Source organism: Scleropages formosus, chromosome 15 (assembly GCF_900964775.1).
Source record: "Scleropages formosus chromosome 15, fSclFor1.1, whole genome shotgun sequence".
Taxonomy (NCBI): Eukaryota; Metazoa; Chordata; class Actinopteri; order Osteoglossiformes; family Osteoglossidae; genus Scleropages; species Scleropages formosus.
The window spans coordinates 5,134,165-5,147,652 of NC_041820.1; the positions used below are offsets into that span (position 1 = coordinate 5,134,165).

General features: G+C 44.0%; 1 protein-coding gene across 1 annotated transcript in view; it reads right to left on the bottom strand.

Moving 5' to 3' along the window:
- Positions 1-13,488, bottom strand: part of ralgapa2 (Ral GTPase activating protein catalytic subunit alpha 2) — a 98,865-nt gene that overhangs the window by 51,390 nt on the left and 33,987 nt on the right. Inside the window, 8 exon segments of the mRNA XM_029258348.1 lie at positions 3,398-3,553; positions 4,069-4,167; positions 4,750-4,943; positions 6,589-6,738; positions 8,197-8,367; positions 8,639-8,729; positions 10,186-10,286; positions 10,797-10,922. Of these exon segments, the coding sequence (XP_029114181.1) occupies positions 3,398-3,553; positions 4,069-4,167; positions 4,750-4,943; positions 6,589-6,738; positions 8,197-8,367; positions 8,639-8,729; positions 10,186-10,286; positions 10,797-10,922 (1,088 nt within the window).

Below are 13,488 nucleotides of genomic sequence, written 5' to 3' on the forward strand. Positions count from 1 at the left end.
ATTAACACGAATCTGAAAGGCAGCTTAAACCCCTTACTCTCTGATGGCAAAACAAGCCAAGTTACCCAAAAAATCAGCATCAGCCAAATCCAGAAATCATTTGTAAATTTCACATTTACAGTAATTGTGCTTTTCTCCTAAAAAAAAAAAAAAAAAAAAAACACAAGGATAAGTGTGTTTCAGATTAGTGAGACAACCACTGAATAATTGTGTACACTTCAGGAAATATATTAAGAAAAGGTTCTCTTTAAAAAAAAAAAAAAAAAAAACCTGTTATAACATGCTGATGTGCCCATGTGACTTTTTCAAGCAAGCTTTATGTGCATTTTTCAGAAAACACAACATTATAGAACATAACATTTTAACTTTACCCCTAAAACACCCGTTGACCATGTTTAAACCCCCTGAAGGCGTTCATTCCAACTTTATGTATGGGGGCACCATGGGGCACAATGATTAGAGCCTTTGCTTTGCACTCAAAGGACCCCGATCCAAACTGTTGCGAGTAGTGTTACATTGTTTTTTGTTCTGGAGAAAAGTGTCAGCCACATGAGAAAAAATAATAAACAACAGAACTGCTTCCAATTTGGTATTATAAACAGTAACAGTTTTGGTCATAAGTGGGACACAAGGAGCAGAAGGGAGTGAGAAAGCAGGATTCTCATCCCCACGGAAACACAAAAACAGGCAGCTTTGCAGCTGTGCTGCTCCTCTCTGGAGTGGTGCTGAACGGACAGCGCAGACACCAAAATCCAGGGGCTCCAAGAGTCTTGTTCTGGACACAGGAGCCCTCTATGCAGAAAGCCAGAGAGAAAGGCTTCCCTTTCTCTTCCCTTTTATTCCCTTTATTATATTTATTTCTGACAGCAAGCCATCGTCAAGGGTGTTGTGGCACTGCTGGAGGTGGAGGTGTAACGGTGGTGTGGCCAGGGCTCTGGGGGAATGCAGCAGCATGGACCAGGGATGCTATAATAAGTCTGCACGTTTTCGGGCCACCGTGTGCACAGAAAAACACCCATCTGCATGTTTTGTCATTTTTTCTTACTTACACACAAGGTACAGAAGAGAGACAAGTGAAAGTCAGAGCAGGTGCGTTCATCTCGCCGTGAATATCGACCAGGCCACCAATTCCCCGGACCAGTTTGATTCCTTCCTCCATGCTGAGTGATAATGGGTGATGAACCGATTTTACGTGCTCTTCACACACTGATGGTGAGGTTCGCTATAGGCTCTGGCTGGAGCGTGTTGGTCAGCTGAGAAAACCTGCCAAACTCTATTATCTACAGGCTGCTCTCTGTGAAGAAACCACTAAGTGTCTCAGTCACTGTGGATGTGCAGAAGAAGAAAAAAAAAAAAAATCATTCAAGTTTCTCGTGTATTTGCCTCATTACAGCTACAAGAAATCAGAAACATGAGAAAATATTTTACACTGTACTTATGCATATGATTTTTCAGTGGACAACAACGCAATGAAAATGGCCCCAGATCAGCAAGTTGTTACGAATTTCAACGCTAAAAGTTACCTTAAAAACGCTTATAACATGAAACGTGTCAGAGGCACCATAATTACAGAGACAGGTGTGTGGGTAGAAGGCAGGCAGGCTGAAGCCTGGTTGTCGACAATACCCCACCAAAGACCCCCCCTCCCCATCTCCCCTCGCCCCCTTCTCCATCGCTTGGCTGCCACAAGTCGCTGGCAGCCCACTGGAAGGCCTTGTCACGGAGCCTTGGCTTGGGCCACCGTCCCCGGGAGTTCACCTCGCACCCGTAATTCCTGCCAGTGTGCCTTCTTTGGATGTGCACGGCAGACATCAGTTGTTAATCAATCACATATACTCCGCTGGAGCGCAAGCATTATTTAATGACATGGAAGCATTCTAATAAGCTTGTCCCACTGCCAAACCCCACTATAAGCCAAGGCAGAGTACATGTGCATTCATTTCAAAGACAAAGGAATTTAATCACAAAGATTCCTATTCCCCCCAAACCCCCTCTTTGCGCCTTTGTTTCCGAAGGGCCACATTATTCCCTAACAAACAAGCTGTTTGCAGTGGCTTCCGGCCAAACGCGTGGCGGGAAAGGGCCTCTGGAACGGCAGGCTTTCTCCCGGAGCGTCCAGCACGAGTAAGGCTGCTGGCTCACGGCTCTGTGGTGGTCCCACGCATGACCAGAGAGAGACCCCCCATACCTGCTGATTCCCTGCTGTCGTGTACGATGCAGAACCCCTGCCAAGTCCAAGGGTGGGCCATTGAAACGCGCTCGGCATGCTGGGACGGCCTTCTGCTCCGCCGCTTTGATGGGAGGGAACTGTGACACACTCATGAGCACACCAACAGGCTCCCAGTTGAAGGATAAAGGGAGGTGCACAAATGAACTCCTTTGTTGTAAAGGAAAAATCTATTTGAATCGTACTGCATTTGTGCAAGAATGAGCATTGAGAACTTTGTGAGTTATTCTTGTAAGGAATTGCTCTTAATGTCCGGTGTACAGCTGGGAATCACTGTCACCCAATGCTAACACTAGCAGTAATATCGCTCCCTCTTGCGATCAGAAGCAGCAAAAACACTTACTACAACCATGGCCCTCTGTACAGGCTACTGATCAAATGCAACAAATGTACATGAAAACTGAGAACGCTGATGGAACACTGCACTAGCATTCAGCCGCCGAGATGCATGTAATCTGTTCAGTCCAAACCGTAGCAAAAAGCAGTATTTCAGTACACAGTGGCTAAAAACCTCGCTACACAAAGACAACTGCAACAGCATTTTAAAAAATAAATTAAAAAAAAGTAGCCAAAGGGAAAAGGATAGATTATTTTCGGAGTGAACAATGTCATGCAAAGAATTTGTTCTTAAAATAAAATAATTGCGATTACTGCTATGCATTCCCTGGGAGACATGGCTCAAGGCTGGCTGCTTTTTCCAATTTACATATCATCCATCACCTCCCATTTTCTTTGTTTTAAAAACTGGTTTAAAAAAAAAAAAAAAAAAGAAAAAAAGAGAATTAATAATGATTTTTCAAATCGATGACCACAAAGTCAAACACGTGAGGTGAGCAATGCCCCCAGGAACATACTGCTGACACGGGAAAGTAGCCATCAGCTGCTGTGTGGCATAATTGTATTGAATTGTTGTGAGCAGAATGATAGAGAAAAACAGAAATAAACGCCTCTTGTAATGCATGAAAAGTCAAGACAATATTCTGATCACCTCCTCACTCTTTTTAATATGACAACATAGTGCAGCTGCCTCCACCGAAATCACACGCAAAAGCAAGCTCAGTCCCTAATACCACAGCGCCACCTGGTGCTCAATGGAGCTGAGTGACAGGGTTCCCAATCAACTGCCCCGGCCCCATGGATATGATCTCCCACGTACATTTCAATGCTCACCTGCTCCTCACTGTTGAGGCCTTGGTGTATAACATGGTAAAAGTGCACCAGGAAGTCACTGTTGGGCAGGACATCCTGGTGTTTGGTCATCATCTCACAGATGAGCCGGTAGGCTTGCAGCTTTCCCGCCTTGAACTCCGCTGGCAGCATGGTGGCCTATGGGAGGAGTCTCGGCACATGTGGGAAGAGTCTCTGCACATACTTCACAAGCACCACACATAACAACAAACATTCTCTAAAAGTCCTTATTACGTTCATGCATAAAATACTGTAATGAATGTATTCCTATGCATAATTGTGTTGGATGTGTGATGTTATTTAATCTATAGTTCCATTTTCTACCATAACGTGGTGTCAGCAGGCATACAGAAAGCTGCAATGTGCTCGAAGCATAGTGCTCAAGACAAATTCACAAAGTGTTTAAATGTGTAAACATGCAGCAACTGACTACCGTCAACATTTAGGCATGACTGACAGGGTGTGTAAGGAAATGTTAAAATCAGCATCGGGTTGGTCAACAATCAATAGACAATGCAGTAGGAAGGCTGGGACAAGCGTTAATCTCAAACAAAAAGGTTTTGTTAACTAAAAGTGTGAAAATGGCTTCTCAGTGATGAACAGGGAGCCCTGAACACCATAGTGTGGGGTGTGAAAAGCCTTAAGTCTCTCACCTTGAAGAGCCAGGAAGCAAGCATCCTCAAGGGGGGGATGAGGACGGGCCGAGGGGGAGAGGACTGATTATCCATGCTGATTCCCAGGTTGTCTCTGATCTGCAATCACAAGGATACACTCTACTCCCCTGGTCACAGGTCATCCAAGGGCTCTTCTTCAAGGCACAAAGCCAGGTCTTACTCCTCACTCAAAAATGCTGATGAGGACAGATCACCTGCTACAGCTGTTGGTGGAAAAGTGTCTAACACAGTAGTCAGATATGCACCACTGTGAGCCAAATGTCACCACCAAGTAGGGTAATGGATACTGAATGCAGTTTTAAAAAAGCCAGACAGACACCCAACTACAGCATATTTGACATTTCTGACATCAGCTTGGCTAAGTTTGATGTTCCAAGTGATATTTGGTGATATTTACACTAAATTCAATTTGATCCACATTTTGTAATTTCAGGAATGTTTCATGAAAATAACTCGTAATGCACAAATTGTGCTCTCTGAGCTGTACGTTACTTTGGAGAAAAGAGTCTGCTAAATGAATAAATGTAAACGTAAACTGTGGTGAGACTGTATCACAAATTGTATATATTAGCTGGGATAGGAAACATAAGCTGTAATCACACAAAAGTAAAACCAGCAGTCAGCAGGGCACTGGTTTAAAACCCAGGGTTGTGACATTACCTTGGCAAGCTTGTGCCACAGCTCGTGCAGGTACATGAACACCCTGGCGTGGATCTTGGGGTTGCGGATGCTGTTGACATCTCCCAGTATTCCCAGGATCCTCCTCCAGAGTACAGCGGCAGAGTCGGGGTGCCAGCCCGTGAGGCTGCCCCCGGCAATGATGCTGATGTCATCGGCAAGGTACTCACTGCTGTCTGTGGGATGGCAGAGTTCAGCCACATCAACACCAAGGGCAGTGCCTACACAACTTGAGTACGTCACGCATGGCTAACCGAAGAGTAGGCCAAACCGAAGTTTCAAAGACACCTTCTCCTCCGGTGCATATTAATGACCGCAACGCAAATGTTTGCCTGTTTTTATAAGATTGTGGTTGAAAGTTGGAAAAAGACCAGACTGCTTGTTAGAAACCCTTCAACTAATTAATGATCTAGTTCACATTTCACACTCAGACCTGAGTGAATCACCCAAAGGGTGTGCTAATGCATGGAAGTGGGGAAATGTGCTATGATCGTGCTAACTGACCCTAAAGAAACTCAAAATATCTCTCCCTTGGCAGCAACTTGGTGACCTTTTGCAGACCAATTAATACTTTGGCAACTGAAATATACATGCTCGGGTGATATGAAAGTGATTTACATTTTTTAACTGAGCTAGCATGTAATACCTTGGAATACAACTAAAGGCACAAGGATTTAGCACAGAGCTGTTGGTAGAATCAGAGCCTCGAGCCAGTTGTGTAAATTACTATCTGGCTTGATGGATACACATTTACAAGGGAGGAGGTTTGTGCAGCGAAGGATCAAAAGCTCAGTTCACTGATGCACTTAAGAAAACCAGGAAAGCAAATTTAAGTAAGGGGACACAAAGATCACTGAGACAGAGCGAGACAAGCACGGAAAAAACAACTCCAAACCATACAGTACCTACGAGGAGGTTAGGGGTGAAATATCACTGGTTTCACAAAGTAAAACACACTGATTGAGTAAAACAATGAAAAAAGAGAAGGAGCAGGAAAGGAAGAGATGAGCTTGCCGGAACTGAGAGGATTAGCGGCCTATCAAGGGAGCTGAGGCAAAGAGAGATGTCCCCCAGAGCCTTTCCTGTGGTGCAGAAGATACAGAATCAGTGATACAGACAATGCGGGGAGGTAACAGCAAAGGGTGGTAGGTAAAAGTAAGGGAGTGAGAATAAAAGAGAAAGGGATTGAAGTGAAAGAGAAAGATGTGGGAACTAAAAGAGAAAGGAGTGGGACTAAAAGAAAGGGTGCAGCAATTACAAGAGAAAGTGGTTGGAGTGAAAGAAAAGAGAGCAGAATTAAAAGAGAAAGAGGTGGGAGTGAAAGAAAAGGGGGTGGAATTAAAAGAGAAAGAGGTGGGAGTGAAAGAAAAGGGGGTGGAATTAAAAGAGAAGGGGGCAAGAGTGAAAGAAAATGGGGCGGGATTAGGAAGAAAATGGGGCGGGATTAGGAAGAAAAGAGGCAGGAGCGAATGAAAAGGGGGCAGAAGTGAAAGAGGAGGGGGGTGAAATTAGAAGAGAAAGGGGCAGGAGTTGGAAAAAAGGGGGTGGAATTAGAAAGGAAAGAGGCGGGAGTGAACAAAAGGGGGCGGGATTAGAAGAGAAAGGGGCAGGAGTGAAAGAAAGGGGGTGGAATTAGGAGAGAAAGGGGCAGGAGTGAAAGAAAAGGGGGCAGGATTAGAAGAGAAAGGGGTGGGAGTAAAGGAAAAGGGTGAAATTAGAATGGAGAGAGAGAGAGAGAGAGAGAGAGAGAGAGAGAGAGAGAGAGAGAGAGAGAGAGAGAGAGAGAGGGGAGCGGAAAAGAAAGGGGCAGGACAAATGTACCCAGGTCCTCAGGCATGTGCAACACAGACTGATGCACGGTGTCGTCCAGAAGGGGGGGGCACTCAGGGTGCACCAGCAAAGCTGGCGAGGCCGGAGGGCACTGGGGGTGGGACAGGGGTGCAGACTGGGGAGGAAAGGCACACTCAGAACCTAAAAAGGGAGAGATGGGGAAAAATAAGGTGGAACAAGACCAAAACACCATACAGCGTGCATGAATTCACAATGAATGGGTGCAAGAAGACCACACAAGGAGTAATCCCTCATCCTCCACCCTTGATGCTGTGGGGGAGGGACGCTGCTCTTCCAAGGCACAACAGGGAGAGTGCCAGCAAAGTGGTGCAGAGCTCACCCAACATTCATTCCACATTGTTTCTAATTTTTCCATTGTCATCTTCACCTTTTTTATAAGTATTATTTCCTCAGCCATTCGTGGCTAAATATAATCAAAAGGCTATAAATGTATTTTCTTTCTGCTGGGAAGCAGAGCTCAGCCACATCAACGTTGAGGACATTTCCCAAGCAACCCAAGTACATTGCGCACGGCTGACCGAAGAGTAACGCAAACCACAGGATCGATCACACCTTCTGTGTCACTGCGCATTAATGACCATGGTGCAAATGTCAGCCTGCTTCTATAAAAGCAGAGGTTGTGGTTGAAGGCTGAAAAAAGACCAGACTGTTTAACTAATTAATGATGAAGTTCACATTTCACACCCAGACCTGAGTGAATTGCCCATATGGTGTGCCAGTGCATGGAACTGTGGAAATGGAAAAATTATTTTCTCACAACATTTTGTAAGCAGTACTGAAGGTGAGAAATACTGTGTTTATTTACAGATTGTGCTCAAAGACAAATGTTTGGGGTCAGGGCAGTTCATAGTTCAGGGGTGAAACGTGCTCGTCTGTCTCAGCGGAGTGTAGTCTCTCCCTCTCTGGCCTCTTCTCTACTAGAGCAGGAATTTGAAAGGAACACATAAGGAACGGATGTATCAGTGCTCTCCCCGCTCCTCCCCCAGACCCCACATGCCACCGGACACTTTCTGGAAGGAAACTAAATAGGAAGAACATCCAACAAACTCTCAAGATGAAATGTGTGTGATTTTGTCTGGTCTGCCCCAGCATGGGTGTAAGGGATCAGTTCTGTCCCAGTCAGGAGAAATTGTGGGGAGAAAGCCATTCTATCGGGTTTCCAAGGTAAAGGTGCTCCCTGTGGGGAAAAAAGATCTGCTTTCACAGGGTTCGGGGAGACAGGAGCTGGGTAAAGGGGCGATCCTGCATATAGTAGATGTCATGCTGTCTTTTTTTTTTTTAAACTGAAACAGACACTTTGCGATTACATGAGCTGCACCTGGGTCCTCATGAAAGAAAGAACACATTCTCAGTCACACTGCCTAGGTCTGGTAAACACCCGAGTTCTCTTTCTGCCACTCACTTCAGACAGCTCTCTGCTGGCCATCAGTAGGTCCTCTCACTCCATAGAAGCCCAACCACATGAAGGACTCCAGGGTCTTCCATTACTTAGAGACCCCCCACAATGTCCTAAACCTCCTCAAGGTGCCCCATTCCAACTACTGATTGGACAGTCCCCAGTCTTGCCCTCAGGGCTACCTGCCAATGCCTCTGTGTGGCTCAGTGTGAGGCTCCGCTGAGAATCTGGGTCCACAATGCCATGTTGTGCTGACTGGGAGTCCTGCTCCCCCTCAAAGGTCTGCCAGGACAGCAGGCTGACATCGGCATCGTTGAGGTAGCCGTTGGATGTCTCGCTGCTGATGCTTTCGCCTGGACACAAGTCAGAGAAGGTGTTTTTTTTTTTAATGTCCTTCACTGAGCAAAGCCATGTCCATTTTCTACTAAAGACACCAAACACTTAAAGGTAGTGCGGTACAGTAAAGGGTGTGCAGGCTTTACACGTTTCACTGTCAACAGATAATACGACAAAAGATCAGCTTGACAGAATGCATGTAAAATTGCTACATCCATTGTTGGACCAGGTGAGAATACAGGGGTAAAGGATGACGCTATGATGCAGAGGACGCTGGTGCAGCCATACTTTTCTCCCGGATCTTGGTTCTCCCTCCCATGTGTCTGTCTCCTGCTCCGTACTCTAGCTCAGGTGGACTGCTGCTCCGCCTTACCAGAATCTGAAGGTACAAGGAGAATGATGAAGTAACATCTACTGTATACATCCTCAAAATGCAATATCTGACCACTTTCACCTGATTTCTCACCGTATTTAATGGGCCACATGGGGTCCTATGAAGCATTATCTCCTATTTCTACAGCCCACTAAACAAGTGAATTATTTTAAACATTGATTGTGTAGATTCTGCTACACTGAGCCTTTATATAACAAGGTGTCTTACAATAAAACCTATAACAGCACTTTATGAGAATGCACACCCTTTATTCATATAATTTTCAAGTTCAAGTTGGTTTTATTGTCATTCCTCTATATAACTTGGATACAGTGGAATAAAATGTTATTCCTCCGGAGACCATGGTGCAACACAGAACAGGAGTACAGGACAATAAATACACAGGACAAGACAAAAAAAAAGGGCTGTTCTGAAGGCAGTTTGTAGTTTATGGAGTCATGCTGGGTTCGCTATTTGTCTGTGCCAGGTGAGTGTTGGGAGGCAGCAGGGTGTTGAGTAATCTGACTGCCTCAGGGAAGAAACTGCTACGGAGTCTGCTGCCGGTGGCACGGATGCTCCTGTTCCTTCTGCCGGATGGCAAAAGGGCGAAGAGTCCATGAGAGGGGTTGTCCACAATGCTGGTTGTTGTATGATTAATTTTGTTCAATGCAGTGGCATTTCTGGCTGTTACATGGTCATTTTACTTGTACAGAGGGTGTTTTATTATATTTCTGCCTAACAGCATTGCAGGTCGTATCAGATGTTTTGAAACCATTTATTTCCCCCTTAGTCGTGTTAATCTAATTTCTTGTTTAATCCAGTGTATTAACCTGGAAACAATGAACACTTGTGTAAGAGTATGGTCTGAAGGGTACTGGTTGGACTCTTTGCTTTTAATATGGGCACTGGATCAAGACAGATACTATTTTTAAGCAGTTTAATGATGATAAAACCCGCTGCATACCTTCTGCTTCCTCTATCACAATGACAATCTCAACCAACCCTAAACGCTGACAGACATCAATCACAACTGATATAGTACACGCAATGCCGTTATTAATTTTTTTTAGCCAATACTTTTCGCAAAGTTGCTTACTGTGCTAAGATACTCACAATGATCTGGTACGTGACATTTAGACTTTATGGTAATTTCTGCTGTATCAGTTCAGGGTAAGTATCAGGCCCAAAGTTACTACAGCAAGAGCAAGGATTCAAGCCTGGATCCTTTCGAGGACAAGGTGGCAGCTATAAGTGCTGAGCTGCCTCCTGTTAATGTTAACTTTTTCATAAGAAATAACACTAATTCAATACCCGGACTGAACGAACCCCATGACTGTGTGAGGGACAGGTATACACCATTAATTATAATATACAATTAAAAGCCTTCTGGGCATGCTCTCTTTCAGCGTATATTAAGTCCATGGAAAAGTGCTGAATGACAGATGCAGGGGCGCACTCTCACCACAGGGGGCTCGCCTTCCTTCCTCACACCACTGCAACCTTCAGACAGTGACGTCCTGCTGTCCAAATCATTGGCAGTTGATGAACATTCCTCTGTCAGACCTGTAATTCAGACAGATGCAGAGTGAAACAAAACTGGATCTGGGGACGAACAGTGCTGCCTGCCTCTTCACTGGACCCTGCAGCCGTGCAGAACGGAAACCCCGACTGAGGTTCTTCTCTGCCAACCATGGAAATCCCCTGTACTGGAGATCGGAGGCAAATAGTGAAGTCATTAGGTGTCCACCAGGGGGCAGTCAAATCCCACCACAGGCTTTTCCAACAATGTACTACAATGTACTACACTGTGAAGGATTCTAATGATCCTATCCACTAGTACTTGGTCAGGTCCGCTGTTAAACATCTGTAATTTGTACCATTTTCAGTTAACTTCAACCACTTTAACTATCAACTTCAGCTTTTTTTTAGTTACCGAGTTAATTGGTTATCGGATGAAGTGCAAATTTAAAATAAAAAAAAAAAAGATATGCTGTCAAAGCTAGGAAGATGCTGAGTAGGGCAATTGTGCGATTATGCTAGCGTGTGTTTTTACACAAGCCTGGCTGTACGTACAGGGGGGGCCATGGAAGCCATCCGGTGTCTGTTGCGTGATGTCCGACACACTGCTGCTGCGGGGCAGGGGGCTATCCCCGTCTCCCCCGTCGCCACCACCTTCCGATAGCTGGCCCTCTTCCACATCTGCAGGGGCAGCAGAGAGGGACTGAACACCATGTGGTCTTTGCAGACAAGCATCTCCCACCCCTCAGTCCTGAGCAGTACATCTCTTAATAAATTAAGGTGGGAGAACTCATCTTACTACCCTAGTTTCTAAGAGCGGCTTCTTCTCGAGCTAGTGCTGATTTAACCATTTCCCCTCCTGTTCTACATTCCTGTGTCATTCTCCTGCACTATGAACTCAGCAGTGCACTGACAATCTATGCTCTTTTCAGGAGCAGGGATGCAGCTGACAAAAGCAGTAAAGGAACTGCTGGGAAGTTTAAAATAAAGCATGCTGACAACATGGAACTTAAAATCAATTTAATTTGACACCAAAAATACACAACACAATTCAACACCCCGTCATTCCAAAACCTTCAGATGCTTGCAATCCAGTACAATAAAACTGCCTATGTTCTAAAGTGTTTCATTCACTGATTGCATTTATTTTTCACCTGTACTTTATTTATTGTATTTATTACAAGTCAGCTACCAGAGGTTATGTCTGCCAGCTGCCATTATGCTCCATAAATCCTCTTGATAATACTGACTTCTTGTCGTTTCTTATGGCTCAGTGGTCCTGAGCAGTCAGTACTGATTTTATTTATTCTTTATTTGCACATGTTTCAATGTATTTACTAATTTCAACACCTTTCCTCATTAGTTTGTTGTATATATGCTTGTTACATTTTCCTTTATGTTTATGTGTAGAAACATTTTACAGATTCCGTGTGAAAAAGACTTTCCTGCAATGAGCTGATACTGAAAGAATAAGCTCAGAACACAAGGAAAATAAAACAGGAAGAGAAGAGCAGCACAAGGAAGCTGTGTGCACAATTTACCTGAGAGTCTGTGAGAGCAAGAGTTGGAAGAGATACCAGGCAAGAAAGAGGTCACAGTGTGAAGAAGGACAGGCACACTTTTAGTAGCAGGCAAAGCCTCGCAAAGATGGACACAGTTGCTGATAGACTGGCTTCGCTTAGCTTCCGTCGGAGATGGGTGAGAGAGGGACACACAAATCAATAATCAATGATCAGCGGTCAATAATCACATACAGAGCAGCACTACTGAATAACAACTCTGGGGGGAAAATACTGAAATATAAAATACAGCAAAAAAAAGTGACAGAACATCCTGGCTCATTTTAATTTAAATTGATTTTAAAGGTCACAGACCTAAAATGCAATTATATTGCTTTTCTGCACTTGTCGTCCTGCATTTTTCCCCCCACTTTCCAATCTTCACAAGCAAAGTCCTTCGAGAACAATTATCTGAATTCCTAATATGTATTGGCTTCATTTATGCAACAAGTTGGTTTAATGCATTTGAATAAAAGTTCAATTTGTTCTCTTTCATGTGATACTAAAAGAATCATAGAATTGGCTCTGTGTCAAGAATAATTTGCCACATTTTAGCAACATTGAACCGTCTACTAAAGGCAATTCGTGGGTTTTGATTTAATTAAAATATGCAAACCATTTATTTAAGTCATAGTATCTATTTATTTAATGGCATTCCCTAATTTTCAGAACTCAGAAATTACTGGCTACACAACCACAGCACACAAAAAACACAAAAAACTGGCAACATTGAACCGTCTACTAAAGGCAATTCGTGGGTTTTGATTTAATTAAAATATGCAAACCATTTGTTTAAGTCATAGTATCTATTTATTTAATGGCATTCCCTAATTTTCAGAACTCAGAAATTACTGGCTACATAACCACAGCACACAAAATACACAAAAAAACTGAAGTGAATTGCAAAGTTACGCTCAAAGACACAGATATACTTCACCTTTACATTTAAGTAGTGTTAATGTTTCCAAAAAAAAAAACAAAAATCATGAAACACAGTTACATTTCTTCTGTCTCAAGAGTTTGTTGTAACTTGAACTTGAATAGAGGCTCATGGAAAAATAAATGAACCATTACAGTTATATAATGAATCATCATCTACTTTTGATGTTGGCGACGAATAAGAGAAGAAAAAACATGAATAGCACTTCTAGTGTAATCTTAAGGAAAAGTCGGGCACAGTAGAGTGCCATTATTGGCATACAACATATTTTAATTACTCTCTTTTTGTTTAGAGATTGCGTCGCCTCTGTAGAGCTAGCTCGTGTTACCTATTTATGGTTTTTTTAATAAGCATTAATTACGTTCTTAATGAAACGGTTTGGTCGGCCGCGTAATTGATGTGTGCGGTTCTTTCAAGGAGCCGAATATTGCTGCGTTTGAAGTTCAATGCATGAGAAATCCAATTAGGCGAGAGAAAAGGAGGAATTCGAGGCAGAGTGAGTGTTCTGTTTCATGTGACTTCGGCACCGATCCCGCACTGCATCTGCACCAAACTCAACAGGCTCTTCATGCTGCTGAGATGCGATCACTTATTACTGGAGGGAAGGGGGACCCAACTGCGTATATGTCAGTGCGAGACACTATTTGCCCGGCTCTCGCACCCGTGCAGGGTGAGATGCTATGATTTTGAGGGGGCTCGGGACACATACGAAGCTGGCGACAGAACGGCGGCTGCCTGTTTGGTTCAG